A 17295-nucleotide genomic window follows, 5' to 3' on the forward strand; every position below is an offset into this window, starting at 1 on the left:
TTCCTTAGGAGCACTACGGAGCATACACACATGCACCCATAAATACGCACAAAGTCCTGAAACTATTTTCGAAAAGATAATTGGTGGAGTTAAATTAAAACGTAGATTGTTATTCATTATCACTATTCTCTGTTGTTTTCTGGTGTTGGTAATGCATTTATAAATATACTTAAAATCAAATGACTGTTTATTGTCAAAAGTTTTACTCGTTTTTATACTTTCTTGTCATTTTAAATATAGCTGGAAATGCAATGTAGTCAGAGAAATTATTTACGATGTACAAATGGACCACTGAAAATTTTGGCCACAAATGCATAAATATCTTGCATACATATTGTGTATGGTTACATCGATAAATGAAGATTCTTTACCTGGCTAGACACTTTTTTAACTGAATTCACTGCATATAAAAAATTGATAAGAATCATGAAAACTCGGCACTTGTCAATTCAAAGAAACACACCCAAAAATAGAACTTACGTTAATCCTAATGATGTATACCAAAACATGGTGATAATATAATACTTTCGAAACAAAATTATGAAAACTACTATAAAGAATTATGGAAAGCAGGCCACGCACAACGCATTATATTAAATACCTGACCCAACTTAACCTAGCTCCTAACCATCTCTGTATATTAAAAAATTAATTAAAAACGTCTCATATAAACCCACCACATCAGGCTCTCCATCAGAACCAATTTGTCTTAAATTATCAATTGGCGAGGAGAGACCCTGAACGTTAAACTTAACTGCTATCAGATAATAATTTTCTTTGGTAACCTCCTCTCCCCCCCCACATCCGAAACATATTTACTATAACAATTAGGGTTTATATTAACCGGACTTTGATTAGCCTGACCCACATAATTATTTACAATACTGATTACATCGAAAGGATTATATTCAAACTCCAAAGCCGACTCTCATGGCTTAAAAAATTCACAAAAACAGGTTTTACTTGGAGTCTATTAAAGTCACCAGATGAACCAAAAAGAAATATTTACTTAAATCAATTGCAAAAGAAAAACCTGTCAAAGGATTACAAACAATCAAATAACTAATTGGACAGCAGGTATTATCGGAATGAACCATTAGCACTGAAAGAGAAACAAAAATGAAAAAATTAAATAAAGTAAATAAATGAAAATCAATGAACTGTGGAAGGCATTTACAAAATAAGAAAAATACTAACAAGTCACATACTAATGCATTCATGCGAATAGTTAATTTTACGTATACGAGTTTCACCCGGAACTTTGGCTAGAACTTGTCCATGATCAGACCAAACACTTCTTGGACCAAAGGAGCTGCGAGCCACGTTTAATAGATCGCGACGCTTTTTAGTTAGGTTTTCAGACACAAATACACCTGACTTAACCAACTTACTTTTTGCTGCAAACACTTTTCGAGCAATATCCAAGTTTGAAAATTTTACCAGGATGGGGGCAATTTTCACATTCTCAGTGTGAGTAGCAGGCTGACGGAACCGATTAGCCTTTAAGAGGTCCATTTTTTTGAAATCTTGCAAGCCCATTATTTTTGTTTTCACTTCAATAAGATTATCCATCAATTCCACATTGGGGTTTGGTTTCACACCGTAGAAAATTAGGGTGTCAAGTAAGGTATCCTGCTCAAGTTGGTCAACCCTGTCCTCTATTATAGAAATTTTATTTTCAAGCAAGTTCACAGCTTTATAAAGTCTTTGAAGGGTTGATTCAATTTTTTCAAATTTAGCATTATATTCAAGGGAAATAGAATTATAAACTTCGTTCACAAGATCTTCACTGATAATTTCAGAAGCTCGGCGATCTTTCATTGTGTCTGATACGACACGAGAAATGTCATTCATTGAGTTGGACTTAGTGTTGATTAGTTCCTCTTGAGTTTCATTTATTATTTCCTTTAAAGTTGATGCTGCTGCAGAAGTCGGAGTTGACGGCGCTAGGCTGGATTTTACTTTAGTTTTTTTGGGTAGAGACAAGTAGGTTTTACTCTTAGTCTTGAAAATATCAGGGAATAGGCGCTGCTCTTCAAAAGCCTTATTTACATCTTTATCTGTTCTTGTACAGGCTTCTTTAAAGTGCTCATTCCAGTTGCGGATATGAGCTTCAGCTATAAAATGCTCAGAGTGGGTACCGTAGCAAAAGACTAGGTATCTAGCTTGATTTTTATGGTCTTTGGTGGTTTTAATAACTACTGATGGCCATATGGGGTATCCCTGAAAAGAAGCTAGGACAAGGTCGAACTCTTTGTATTTTGCAATTATACAATCTACAGATACGAAGGGGGGGGGGGAACTAAAGGGAACAAACATAAACTACTAAATGTTACAAAATTCCACCCCAAAGTACTCACGCTTGTAATATGTGCTTAGTTGCTTATACAAGTTCAACAAATTTCAGCAAGAACTACATCCGATTCAATTGAAAACTTGTTTAGCTCTTCACTCCTTGAACTCTGACAATGAACTGAACTGATTTCACGTTATGCTATTTTACGCTAAGATTTTACGTTATGCTATTTAACTTTACGGGACAACTTTCGTCCGTAATGTAGGCAGTGCCAAGTAGACTTGAGCTCTTCATAAAATTTTACGTGACATCAAGTTGCATTATGAAAAAGTCAATGGGGTAGCAGTAAAATTTAATTTCTGAATGAAATATTGATAGATTAAAAAAAAAATATTAAAATTTTCCTATAAAGCCTTTCGTCCTTTATCAGAGCTTCGATCTTCGTCCCCGGTCCACACTCTTAGCTTTTGAATATGTTGCTCGTCATGACTGTGATGCTTTTAGACAAACTCAATATAGTACATAGTGCCCAGTATGGTAGTGCAAGATCATAGCAGCAAATAACCCGAAAGGAAAAAGCATCACGAATTGGGGTTGGGGGGGAGCTGCACCCCCTAATGTTTTCATCCGGTCGCTAGAAAAATGAGTAGGTGAAATGCTGGTGTGAAGTGCTGATATTAGACTGGCTCAATTTTTTTATTAGATAAATGGGCTGATGGCAATAAAATGACGTAAAATCAATTAAAGGAAATTAGTCTCAGTCAATAAAAAACTAAAAAAATGAAGAAGTTTTAATGATAATATTACCCAAGTCAGTCTGTAAAAACGACCATCCAGTTGGTAAACTCCATCCCCCCACCCCTATAATTTTGGATAGCGAAACCTCTGTCAAACAAATAAAATTATATTGAGAAATTCTAAGGAAGAACCCGAGCAAAGCCTTCAACTATGTGTCATAAAACAGCTTGCACTACTGATTATGTTTTTCCCCCTTCATACGCCCCTTTTATTGAAAACAGAAGAGAGGAATGCAGTACCTGACAATGACAATAAAAACTACACCCGATACAGGCAACCCATCTCTAGCAACGATAATCGCCACTTTCCAAAGGGGGGGGGGGAGCAAGTGTTCTCAGGACTAAAAAATGCTAATAATTTACCCATTCGTTGTTTCGTGATTTGAAGAGTGTTCAACTTCCAAGCGTAATCTTTATGATTGGCCAACGAGAAGGAAAGTTTAAAGTATAATTTTTGAAATTAAAAAAAATGGAAGCTTAAATTACAGTATTCCTGTAATACTATCAACTTAACAAAAAAAAGTACTTTGCTAGCTGACAATACTTGTTAGAGAGAGGAGGGATCTCCCCTCCTTCTAGACCCTTCCTAAATTTTGAAGAATACCTTATTAGGGGGTAAATTTCACTGGCAAATGCCTCTTTTAAGTATTTCACTGAAAAATTGGAAAAATAGAGCAAATTTGCTAAGGAGGAGTGCTTGGACATGAAAATACATTTTGCCATCTCCCCCCTAAATTCTCACGAAATGACGCTGCTTTTAGGCAGGTTAGATTGCGATGTCTAAAACAAAATTCTTATTTACTGACCAGTTGTTTTTAACTTTATTTTTGCTGTTATTACTTTAAAATATAGTTTTTTTCTGATTTTATAACTTTTCGAAATAGCTCAATTTAATTGTTATTAATTTCCTATTCCATAACACTACTTAACTCAAAAGACAAAAGGAACCCAATGGACTCTAGTTATTTTTGTGTAGTGTTCTATTAGCTACAAGACACGCGAAAAGTTAAGTTTGGTTGATGCTAATGAAATAAAACAAAATATGATGAAAATATCAAATAGTTCGCGGTAACGAACTTTAAGCAAGGAGCGACCCGGCTCAATAGCAACCAAAACTCTAAAAAACGGAATCTTGATATCAATACACATATCAAAAGAATCACATTCTTATGCTTATTTCAAATATATAAGTTTCATCAAGTTTAATTTTACCTATCAAAAGTTACGCGCCTGAGAATATTTGGCTGATTTTCGAAAAAAGAGGGAAAGACCCCCTAAAAGTTATATAACCTTAATGAAAATTACACCATCATATTCAACGTGTCAGAGAACCCTACTGCAGAGGTTTCAAGCTCCTATCTATAAAAATGTGGAATTTTCCATTTTTTGCCAGAAGAAAGATCACGGATGCGTGTTTATTTGTTTTTTTGTTTTTTTGTTTTGTTTTTTTCCCCTGGGGTGATCTTATCGATCCAGTGGTCCTAGAATATCTTGGGAGGGCTTATTGGAACGTAAAGTAAAAGTTCTAGTGCCCTTTTTAAGTGACCAAAAAAATGGAGGGCAACTAGGCCCCCTCCCACGCTCATTTTTTTCCCAAAGTCATCTGATCAAAATTTTCAGATAACCATTTTGTTCAGCATGGTCGAAAATATTATAACTATGTCTTTTAGGATGACTTAATCCCTCGAAGCCCCCAGGGGGAGGGCTGAAAGTTATGAACTTTACCAAATGTTAACATATAGTATTGGTTATTGGGACCCGGCTCAATGGTAACCGAAACTCTAGAAAACGGTATTTTGATACAAATAGATACATCAAAAGAATCGGATTTTAATGCTGATTTCAAATATATAAGTTTTATCAAGTTAAATACTACCCATCAAAAGTTACGCGCCTGAGAAAATTTGGCTGATTTTCGAAAAAAGGGGGAAAGACCCCTAAAGGTTATAGAACCTGAATGAAAGTCACACCATCATATTCCGTGTATCAGAGAACCCTACTGTAGAGGTTTCAAGCTCCTATCTACAAAAATGTGGAATTTTGCAGTTTTTGCCAGAAGAAAGATCACGGGTACATGTTTATTTTTATTATTTTTTTTCTCCAGGGGTGATCGTATCGACCCAGTGGTGCTAGAATATCGTGGGGGGGGGGGCTCATTGGAATGGAAATTAAAAGTTCTAGTGCCCATTTTAATTGACCAAAAAAATGGAGGGCAAATAGGTCCCCACCCACGCTCATTGTTTTCCCAAAGTCACCTGATTAAAATTTTGAGATAGCCATTTTGTTCAGCATGTTCGAAAATATTATAAGTATGTCTTTTAGGATGACTTAATCCCCCGAAGTTCCCGGGGGGAGGGCTGAAAGTTATGAACTTTACCCAATGTTAACATAATTATAGTATTGGTTATTGGGAAGTATACAGTACAGACGTTTTCAGGGGAGATTTTTCCTGGTAGTGGCGGGGGGAGGGCGGGGGTCGGGCAGGGACGTACGCAGGGGGGGCCTCCGGGCCCACCCTCCCCCCCCGATATCTCACGATTTTTTTCATTTTCCCATAATTTTCTGATTTTTCTCAGAAAATAATGGGTTTGAAGGTTTGAAATGAGTTTGACTTCCTCACAAATCTATTTTTTTTTTTAAACAATAAAAACATTTAGCGTAAAGAGCGAGGCGTTGAGGAGGGGACAGCCCCTTTCATATACGGAATAATTTCTGTTCGTTTTAAGTTTTAATGTCGCTCCTTACTTTCAGTTAAAAAAAACTTGTTTTTTTTATTTAATAATAGTTTAGAAACAAATTTCGGCTATATATTTTCACATTAGAAGGGGGGGGGGGGGGTAAAGCATAGCATATATTAAATACGTAACATAACCTAGTTACCCCCCCCCCCTAAACCCCAAAAAACTAAAGTTTAATATCGTAAACGCAGTGAGAAACCACTGTTTGCAATCCAATTCTTCGTTGAAAGAAAAGGTTTTACTAGTTTCTTTTATCATCAATCTTGCGTGTCTTGTAGCTAATAGAACAGTACCCATTTTTGTTTACTTTCCCTTTCATTTCTATGCAATAGACCGTTTAAATAAATACAGCATTAGAATAATTATTTGAAACATTGAATCATTTGAATAGTGATGGGTTGCCGACTTTGCCATCTGATGTACGTCTCAGGCCTCAGAGTGCCACTTTTTCTGTCCCGCATGGCAGATTTCCACCAAACCAAAGCTCTTTTACAATACTCTTTTACAGCTCTTTTTACAGCAACTTTGCACCAAGCGTTAGACACATTCTCCACACACCGCCTGCCCTACCTAGTGTAGATGGCTTTTGAAAGTCTTACTTTTGACTTTATTTAACATAATAAACCTATATATAACACATTAAAGCTATAAATAATTAGGTCAGGCAAAAATTTAGATTTTGCTAACGCGTAGCGATTAACTACATAAACATTCCTAATGGTATCCTAAATAAAAAAAAAATACAAAATAAAAAAAGTAAAAAAAAAAACTTCATAAATATTCTTAGAAGTATCCTAGACTAATTATAGCAAAGAAGCAAAATCAGTAAAATTAATGACAGAAACAAGGCGTCAACGGGAATTCAAAAGGCTTTTTCTGACATTTTATCTCATCGAAACTCATAAGCTACATCCTGTGTTTCCACTAAACCCAGAATTTTTGGGGTTTCCCCGACTTTAGGTTTTCCAAAATTAGCAGGGACGAACCCGAGGGATAATCGGGGATACATCCCCCTCCTCCCAAAATTCGGGAAATTTGTCCTTCAAGTTCGAAATTCTTCTAGATCTTGACTAATACGAAAGGATAATGTGTACCATAAATCTTATTGTGACGAAGATAAAAAAAAAAAAAATGATTTATTTGTTTGTAAAATAAAATTTATACAAGACTGTCTTAAGAAATAAGCAAATTCATTACAGGTTTTAATCCAATTGATATAGAGTAATGTTTGCACAACAAGTAGGTACTGTGATGATCTCTTCACGATAATTTTAGTTTTATGAAAATGCAGTTGAGAACAATGCCAGGTTGGCTCCGAGTAAGCCACGTGCTATTATAACCTCGGACTTTTAAGATCGTTGAACTCCTTTTAAATCAAGCGTGTACTTTTTCAGTGTTTATATAGAATTCTACGCCCATGATCATTAATTAGTCGTCAATCATGTCAAAACGGAAATTAATAATTATAAACATTTAAAAAAGAAACAGTTGGCTGATGTCAGACATTAGTTGGTTGATACAAACCTCAAATGAAATGGGAATCAATTTAAAATACTTAAGGGGACAAGGTTATGATGGAGCCTCATCTATGAATGACCAGTTTCAAGGCTGTGCTGCTATAGTCCGTGATAGTTTTCTCCATGCAGTCTATGTTCACTGGGCAAGTCACCCCTCAAACATAACCCTGTGTCATTTGTCCAACATATCTGTTGTAAGAAATTGTCTAGGAGTTTTGAAAGAAGTAACTGATTTCTTTAGAATTTCACCTAAACGCTTTCCAATTTGAAAACAAATTGTTCGAGAGACTAAACCTATCACAAGGACAAAAAGAACAAGATCAAACAAATTTTGGGAGACAAGATGGGTGGAGCACTTTAATGCAATCACTTTGTTTAGAGAGATGTTCATTATTATCTCTAAGGCTGTGAGGTGGACATTAAAGAGCATCCTGGTTTAGATTATGAATTTTCAATCAAATATTATTCTTTGTTATATGTTATTGACAGATGCACCCTTATTGCAGCTGTGGTTACTGTCAGTAAAGTGTTCAGTCTGTGTCAGAGTTTTTTAATATCTTTGTAGTCAAAAACTATAGATCTCTTATACTTTCTCAAACACGCTGACGATCTTAAGAGCAATGTTAGAGACATAAGAGAGAGGAGTGAACCTAAGTTTCTTCCACTTTTTACTGAATTAACTGAACTGTGTCAAGATTCTGAAATCAGTGGTAGAGTACCCAGATGAGCTCCAAAACAAACGTACAGGGATAATTACGCAACCTGTATTACCGACATTCAGTGTTTATCGCATTGATGGACTACTTTCCGCAACACCTGCATCAGCGACTCCTTAGTCATAGAAAGTTGCTGGAGTCACTGCAATTACCCACTTTCTCAGCATTGTATTTCCTGGGACAAAGAAAAAACAAAGGAGATATCGGATACTCTGACTGCAGACAGCTATAGGGGAAGTTTGCAAGCGGAGTTAGCTCTGTCTAGGAGAATTTGGATACAGTCGGGGAACGCGGGACCAACATATCCCCATTTAAGCAACGTGCTTAATGTGCTTAAAAGAATGCAATAAGAATATGTTCCCACACCATATTGATTTTTAAAGATTGGCGCAATGATTCCTGTCACTACGGCTACGTGCGTGTGTTCTTTTTCCACCCTGAGAAGAGTGAAGTCTTATTCCAGGAGTGCCTCAGGTCAGGAACAACTTAATGGATTGGCCTTATTATCCTTATACAGGGATGTTTTAATCAAGGCAAAAGACGTTTCGGATAGACTAGCCCACAAAAAAGAGACGGTTCGACTTTATTTTACTTACATATTATACAGTGTTGTATCAATAAATAATGTACCATTTATTTTAAAAACTGTATTTATCCTTTATTATTACCATCCCTAAAGTAATTTAGCCATCCCTCCCCAAAATTTGTCACTGGGTTCGCCCCCTGAAAATTAGCGATCTGTATTTCACGCTACTGTTTAGGCTACATATTTACGGATGTTAATTTCTGTGGAGATTTGGGAAAACCCACTTTAATTTTTGGAGAATTCGGGAGAAACCAAAAAACTCAAAGATACTGAAAGTACTTCCTACATTTCTAAACTCAGCGCTCTAAAACAATAGAGGATTTCATCTAAAGTATACCTTATGTCAGTTATCATTCGTTGTTCAAAGCGAAAGGACCTGTGTGTGATTTGTATTACATTATCTAAAACCTGTTACCTACAAAATCGCAGTGACCTATTGAATGAAATTGGATATGATTTGTTGGACATAATTAATGAATAATGAACTTGATATTGAATGAAATTGGATAGAACAATTTTTTTGGATATTTGGACGGATGAATCGATCATAAGGTGATTCTTAAGCTCACGTTGACCTACCTATTCAAAGTTAAGTGTAGTTTTTTGTCTATTTGATAATACATTTCAATGGTTCAGTTCGAAAAGGATGCTGTTGTTCTAGCAAAATTCAGAAGTTATCCACCATGGCCCTGCCGAGTGTTGGACATAATTAAGGTCAAGAACAGTAAAATATCTTACGTTGTATTTTGTTACGGAAGCCATGACAACAACAGCCTCACAGCTTTCGAACTTGGTTAGCATTTCAAAGGAGGCTAAGAAGAAAAATGAATTAGGCATTGCGAACGCTTTTGCGGAATTAGCTGATTTTCCTCATAAACATCTTGAGATCACTGGGTCGAGTTTACCAAATACATCGGTGGATTCAGTAAATTCTGTTTTTATTGGAATTGGACACAATTATATCCATTCTCTAGAATTATTTTGAAAAAGATTTTTGTAAAAATGTTGTATTGCAAAATAGTGTGTATATGGTTGACTATATCTTTTCTGAGATTCACGAATCTATACTCGTTCAGTATTCGGCTAAGCTTGATGAGATGAAAACAAACTACGGGCTCTTCAAAACGCAAACCTAGCCCTGGAAAATAGGGTTGAACAGCTTGAAACCCGTCTTGATGATATAGAGCAGGAAAAACGACTGAATCAGCTCGTATTTCAAGGTGTTGACCACAGTGGGGGTCTTCCCATCTCTAAGTGTGTATTGAATGTGATTACAGATAAAATGCAAATTTCTGATTTTTCTTCGACTGCAATAGTTTCTGTATTTAAATTTCGAGCAAATTATACTGATTCGGACACCATTGTAAATGCAAAAAAGCGTCTTTTGCCTGTGTTAGTTACGTTCAAATCTGCTGAAATTGCAAGAAAAGTGTTTGCATGTAAGTCAAAGCTTGCTCGGTCGGGGATTTTTGTCACCGAGTACCTAACATCAAAAAAGAAACAGATTCTTGACTTGGCTAAGAGTAAGCTTGGAAACAGAAATTTTTGGTCGAATAACGGGACGATTTTTGGAAAAAACTCGGTGGGAGAGATCCGTAAAATTCGAGCCATGGCTAAAGTGGTTCGTCTGCCGAATCTGACCATATAATTTTGTGTTGTGTAAATTGTGTTGTTGAATTACTTGTATGCTTGTTTTCCCTTTTTTATTTTATAGGCAAATTTTCCGTTCCTTTCTTTTTTTTTCTTTTTTTTTTTCCCTTCTTCTTTCTGCCTATCAGTTTGTTTTTGTGTCGTAAAGGTAATTACCCTCTTCAATGAGTGCGAATCTATATTATGACCCTTTGAATGAATTTGAAAAAAACCGGTTTATTCTTGGAAGCCAAGCTCGTGACACACTTGCGGGGGATGATGAATGCATAGATAATTTTTCGTTGAATTGTCGCTCTAGTAATTATGTGAATCCAAATAATCTTTATGAGTATTCAAATCCTGCGAGTGCAGAAGAACGATCGTTTTCTGGAATTGTCAAGGTCTAAGAACGGCATATTCTTCTTTATGTGAGATTTTAAGTTCGCTAGATAAGAAACCGTGCATTGTAGGCCTTTGTGAGACATTTGTTTCTAGCAAGTCACTGTCATGGGATTTTTCTTTCCCAGGATATATTTGCGAGCGAAGAGAACGGACAACCATGGAGCGGGGCGGTCTAGGCCTTTTGATTAATGAAGGTACCCAATATTGGGTTAGGGATGAACTTTCCCTGTAGCTTGAAGGTAGCATAGAAACACTTCTCATTGAAATAAAAAATGACGGGGGAAGTAACTTGATTTTGGGATTAATTTACAAAAATCCGTCATGTGATGTTAGTTTTTTTCTTGATGAATTTGAACCATTGTTAGATAAAATTAATAATGAAAATAAAAACAAATTTATGATGGGAAATTTTAATATAGATTTACTAAAAAGAGCAAATAGTTCAGATTTTGTTAATATGATGGTGTCACATGATAGTTTTCCTCTTGTGACTATTCCAACTCGGATTTTGCATCTCTCGGTATCTTTCATTGATAATTTTTTTGTTAATGATGGATTACTTGAAAAATCAAAAGCAGATCTGGTTGCGTCCGACGGCACGGATCACCTTCTGTTAATTAGTAAAATAAAGCTGAATCAGTCAAAGGAAAATAAAAGAAATGAAAGGACTTCGTTTTACCGTGAAATGAATAATAAAAACCTAAAGAGTTTTGCAAATATGATGGATGAAACAAATTTCTCGAGTGTAATAAAGGAAAAGTGTCCAAATACTGCATATGACCTATTCAATGAGATAGTGACGAATGTAATGAATGAAGCATGTCCCTTGCGAAGAATAAACCCTAATAGAAATTTTCCTAAGAAACCATGGATAACAAAAGATATTCTAGTTTCAATAAAGCATAAAAACAAACTTTATGTGAATTATTTAATTGATCATCCAGATTATATTTTTATAGATTTCAAGAGATTTCCGAATATTTTAACTTCATTAAAACGGAAGGCTCAGAAACTTTGTTTTCAAAATGAATTTCATGAAAATCAAGAGAATAGGAAAAGTACGTGGGAAACAATGGGTAAACTTTTTGGTAAATTTCATAGTAAGGAGGAGGTGAGAGTCATGGAGACAACAGGAGGTCGTCTTACTGATTCTCAAGACATATTTGAATTTCTGTGTGGTTATTTTGCAAATGAAGGAAAAAGACTTTGCGATCAAGCGCGGGCTAAACTACACACATCTGCGAGTTTTGGATCTGTCGTTAAAAGACAGCCTGTAAGTCAGAATTCCTTGAGTTTGCAAGGTATTCGGAACGGGAAGTGGCACGATTCTTGGGTACGATGAAGTCAAGCTCTAGCGGGATGGACGAGTTTTCCCTGAAACTCATAAAGGCCGCAAAAACGAGTGTCTTACCTGTGTTGACGCACCTCATCAACCTTTCTTTAGATCTTCGAGTCTTCCCGGAAGCACTAAAGATTGCAAGAGTGATTCCTCTTCATAAAGGAGGGAAAAAAGATGACCCATCGAATCGAAGACCTATATCTATTCTCCCATTTTTCTCTAAGTTATATGAGAAAGTGGTACATGCCCAGTTAAGTTATTATATTGAAAAGAATAAAATTCTAATGGAAAATCAATTTGGGTTCAGGAAAGGGCTATCTACGGATATAGCAGTTCTGAAATTGGTTGATTGGATTAGTGATGCATTTGAAGCTGGTCTCATACCTGCAGCTGGGTTTTTGGATATGAAAAAAGCGTTCGATACGGTGGACCACTCAGAGCTTATTCAAGCTCTTGACTCGATTGGGGTGAAGGGTTCAAGTCTGGAGTGGTTTTCATCGTATCTACACAATCGGTATCAGATAGTTCAGAATGGGTCATCTTTATCTTCAAAAAGAAAGTAGAGTGTGGGGTCCCACAAGGGTCAATCTTGGGACCTCTACTTTTCATTATTTTCATTGATCGAGTGAAACATTACCTGTCAGAGGCTGGTGTCATCCTGTTTGCAGATGACACTTTGCTCTGTCTGGGAGCGCCTTCACTTGATGTTTTATATAATAAAATTCATAATGCAGTTTCTGAATTTCTAACTTTTTCTCAGCAAAATATGTTAACCCTAAACTTTTCTAAAACCTTTTTCATGATATTTTCTAGACTTTCGTCTAGTGCTGGAAATTACTATATCACGGTTCAAGAAAATGTGATAAAGAGAGTAGCAACAACGAAGTATTTGGGGTTTTTAATTGATGAAAACCTGTCGTGGAAAAACCATTCAAGTGCAATAGCTGAAAAATTAAGCAGAGGCCTTGGGGTAATGCGAAGAATTAAAAATCTAGTCCCAAAAAAGATCCTGAAAATGATTTATTTTTCTATATTTTACCCATATATTAGCTACGGATGCTCTATATGGGCAAGTAATTTTGTTACATGTTTCAAAAGAGTACAAAAACTTCAGAATAGAGCTGTAAAATTATTATCTGAATTTGATGATTCTGATGAGGTTCCTGCTTATGAGCATTTTAAAAAGAATAAGTTAATGGATGTATCCCAAATTCGAGATTACCATGTCGCGATTTTCTCGTATAAATATTTGAATCAGCTGCTCACCCCAGCTTTTGAAAATATTTTTACTTTTAATATATACCTTCATGATCATAATACAAGAAAAGCTGATGACTTAACTCATGAGTTTAGGAGCACCACTCGGGCATCTTTTGTGATTCGCCATTATGGTCCCCATGTTTGGAATATATTGCCCGAGGTTGTGAAAAATGCGCCTAGTCTTCCGGCTTTCAAGTCACGGGCAAAGAAGTTTCTTTTATCTCGTGAGTGAATTTGGTGTTATGCCCACTCCAGGTTGTCATTCTATTTAAGGTCTTTCCCCGATTTAGCTTGCTTTTTTTCTTTTTTCTTTTTTTTTCTATCTACTTCTTGTCTTTTCCTCTTTCTCTCTTTTTCCGTTTATTCCTTCATCAGATAATTTTCTTGTGTGTTCAGTAGCAAGGTATGAATGTTATTTTAATTAGCTGAGAGTGATAACCTCGCTTGCCCTTTCAAGCTTATTGTCTTTCTTGGCAGGCGAAAGGCGAATAGTGTATGTTTTCTTTTTTTAATAAATGTATATCTCGTATCTCGTATCTCGTATGATATTTTGTTGGTATAAACAATAAACATAAAGTGCTCTTGTTTCTTGATTGTGTGTTTTGTATTTCTAGTTTTTAAAAATCCTTCCATTGGTGCCAACACAGAAATTTCATCGGTCTTTTTTTTTTGTTGCACTAGTTTTATGGACATATATATTGCATTAGATGTGAAGCAATGTTCGTCTTATGTTTCAACTATCCATTTTGATTCCATCCAATAAAGTTTGTTTTATTTAATTTTTTGCATCAAATACTTCATTTTTTCTGGTAATAAAAAAGTCTGGAAAAATCCGGTATATCCTTCTATTTGTTTATAATTTTCCACTAAAAAAAATCTACAATGCTCCTCAAGGAAACAATTCTTGGTATTTATCTGTTATAGCAACCCCACTCAAGAAATGATGTTAGGTTAATTATAATGAAATATACTAAAACATGATGAAAATACAATACTTTAGAAACAAATTTGGGCTATATGTTTACACATTAGGGGGGTCGGGCGTAAAGTGTAGCGGGTCTGTAAGCAAAATGTGTTACCTACAATTATTCTGCATCTTATGAAGTAAAAATTATTTTCTAACTTCACGTAACCCAAATACTATACCCCCCCCCCCTAATGTGCAAATATATAGCCCAAAATATATAAGTCTAATGTATTCTGTCACCAACTACTTGTTTTCCACTGAGCGTAAGCTAATTGTCTTTTAATACAGACCGGTGAAACCGGTTTGTTCTCGAATTTTACACAGCGTAATTCTTGGGGGTCGCTACAACCGATAAGTACCCAATTCTTCGTGAGATAAACCTTTTCAAAGGAATGGCCTCTATCCCTCGTTAAAAAAAAAAACAAAAAAAAAAAAAAAAAAAAAAAAAAAAAAAAACCAAAAAAACTTAAGTATATTTTGAACCAACCAGGGGCAAAAACAAATATTGATTTTATTTCAAAATAAAAGTAAGAAAATTTCTAAAATAATCAAACCAACTCTCATGAACTTCCCCTGACGTTTGACTAACTTCTAACGGAAAGTGCGTTATGTAACGCATAACAACAAACAATACTACGGTTTGAAACCATATTTTGCTGCAAAGATCACAGCCATGAAAGATATCATTATGGCTTTCCTACAGGGTGGGATAAAGAGTGATTGGACCAATGATGTCCCTCATTGGAAAGGGCCTGCGTCACCATCAAAATGAATAAAAAAATATTGAAATTTAAAGTGAAATATTTTTGGCTATAAGGGATACATTATGAATAATACAAATGATTAAAAACATATTTATTTCATAGTTCTGGAAATTATGTATTTGAGGATGACAAGCCCCCAGGGCAAAGGTTGTAAGTTATGCCCTAGGGGCATATAAGGTTTTATAGATAGCATTGTCATAGAAACTTCAAAAGGGGCTCATTGAATTGGAAATTGAGAGGGATAGTGCGAGGACTAATGCTTACAGCCCCAGGCAACCATCAGTAAAACCAACTCCTATATCCCTACTAGCCTGTAGTTTAGCTCTGGTTATTTTTTATGGATTTTTTTCAATATTCTTGGTAAAAAAAAAACTAAGGGCCTGCGTCACCATCAAAATGAACAAAAAAATATTGAAATTGAAATTGAAATATTTCTGGCTATAAGGGATACATTATGAATTATACAAATGATTAAAAACATATTTATTTCAATTTCAAATTGCTCGATGATATCTATTAATATGTTTATTATTGTATAATATATACTTTATAATATATAAATCTGATACCCATGAAATTTAATCAGAATAGCTCTATATTGCAGAGATTCAGCTAGGTTCGTGAACTACTCTACATACGTAAACTACTATGGAGGTATTTTCTATTTAAATATTCAATACATAGAGAGGGTCCCGCAAAAAAACTTAATCGGGCCCTGAACCTATTCAATTCTGGCCTGCTTTCCCAACCAAGTAATTTAAGTCTAATTGATTTTCTAACAAATAGCACAGTATCTGTGGACCCACAGCAAATTGACCCTTATCCCAAATGTTACTGGCAGGATTAAAAGGCTTAAAAATGTCTGTATGAAATACTTTATTTTTTCTGGTAATAGATAATTTAGACAACCCTGCTATACTATACGGGTACCTCAATGAGTCTTTTGTGAGATAAAATTTTTATATGACGGCTACCATTTTCAACTTTTTAGTTTTAAAATTCACCAATTATTAAAATAAAATAAACAACACTTTGGCACTGAAGAAAAACCTACGAGGGTTTGGGTCATGCAAAAGTCCATGTAACTACTGACTTATTAAATTAACTATATAGTTAAATCAAATCAAAATAATAATAATGAAAAAATGAAAATAATAATAGATAAACAAAATATGAAATAAAAGTAATAACAAATCCAATCTCCATGTACCATCAATACTCAAACTCAGTTTTATTTGACAGCTTTATTTCGCAGAACTTACACTGCTCTTTAATTGCTGAAGAAGTCACTGTTCCATAGGAAACAACCATAGGAGATGTATGGATAAACCAACGAGCAAAATATATTTAGAAGTACCATTTGTGGAAGATAGTTCTGCAGGAGTCGTGGTATGCTAACCTTGCATAAAAATGCACTAACATTTGTACTTACCAATGGTAAAAACAAACATTAACTTCATTTCAAACGAAATTAGCTAACTTTCACAAGGATTAAACCAAATGTAATGAACTTCCTACAAAACACGACTAAGTTTTTTTCAGCAAGTATTTTATATAAGAATATAAAATTAAATTTTAAACAATAAAGCATCGCAATCATCAGAACCATGAAAAACGTCACTATGGGTTTGTCAAAGGTCCATTTTACAAAGGTTCCATCATTGACTTAGTCAATAAAGTGAGGAGTGATTGAAGCTTTACAATGACTATTGTCACTTAGACCTTAAACAATTTAACAGTTCATAATAACAAAAAGAAGGTGTAATCCAATGATGTATATCCAAGGACTTTTAGTAAATAGCTGTGCATTTGCAAAACAGTTACGGCGACCTTCCGGCTTATAACAGAAGGTTAACTGAGAGATCTTAGATTTCAGGTGGCCCGGATAAATCATATTCAAAAAGTAACACCCTTTGTTCTAAATTTATATCTAGAAAAGTAGCGGGAAAAGATACATTTAGCGGTTTTATGCAAAACAGCTATTAATTTTTACAGCAAGAAAACCGACCACAAAAATAGTCGTTTTTTCCTCAAAATTAAATAAAAAAAAAAATTTTTTTTAATTGAAAGTAAGTAGCAACATTAAAACTCAAAACGAGCAGAAATTATTCCGTATATTAAGGATCGTCTCCTCCTCAATACCGTGCTCTTTAGGCTAAAGCAGCTAACACTTTTAAAAAAGCTTCCTAATCTAATTAAACGGCCACTGTGTTTCAGTAGCCGCTATTAAGAAATTGGGACAAACAGTCAAACCTTAACGTAAAGAGCAAGGTATCGAGGAAAG

The 17295-nt window shown here is 35.1% G+C and overlaps 1 protein-coding gene across 1 annotated transcript in view; it reads right to left on the reverse strand.

Moving 5' to 3' along the window:
• The window catches only part of LOC148953830 (uncharacterized), a 29243-nt gene extending 12716 nt beyond the window's left edge, over positions 1-16527 (reverse strand). Inside the window, exon 1 of the mRNA XM_089086839.1 lies at positions 16444-16527. Within this exon, the coding sequence (XP_088942965.1) occupies positions 16444-16471 (28 nt within the window). The 5' untranslated portion in view covers positions 16472-16527. The remainder of the gene's footprint in view (positions 1-16443) is intronic.
• Between the last annotated feature and the right edge of the window lie 768 nt (positions 16528-17295).

The sequence above is a fragment of the Artemia sp. Qi Xiang Cuo genome, chromosome 3, assembly GCF_049724085.1.
Source record: "Artemia sp. Qi Xiang Cuo chromosome 3, ASM4972408v1, whole genome shotgun sequence".
Taxonomy (NCBI): Eukaryota; Metazoa; Arthropoda; class Branchiopoda; order Anostraca; family Artemiidae; genus Artemia; species Artemia sp. Qi Xiang Cuo.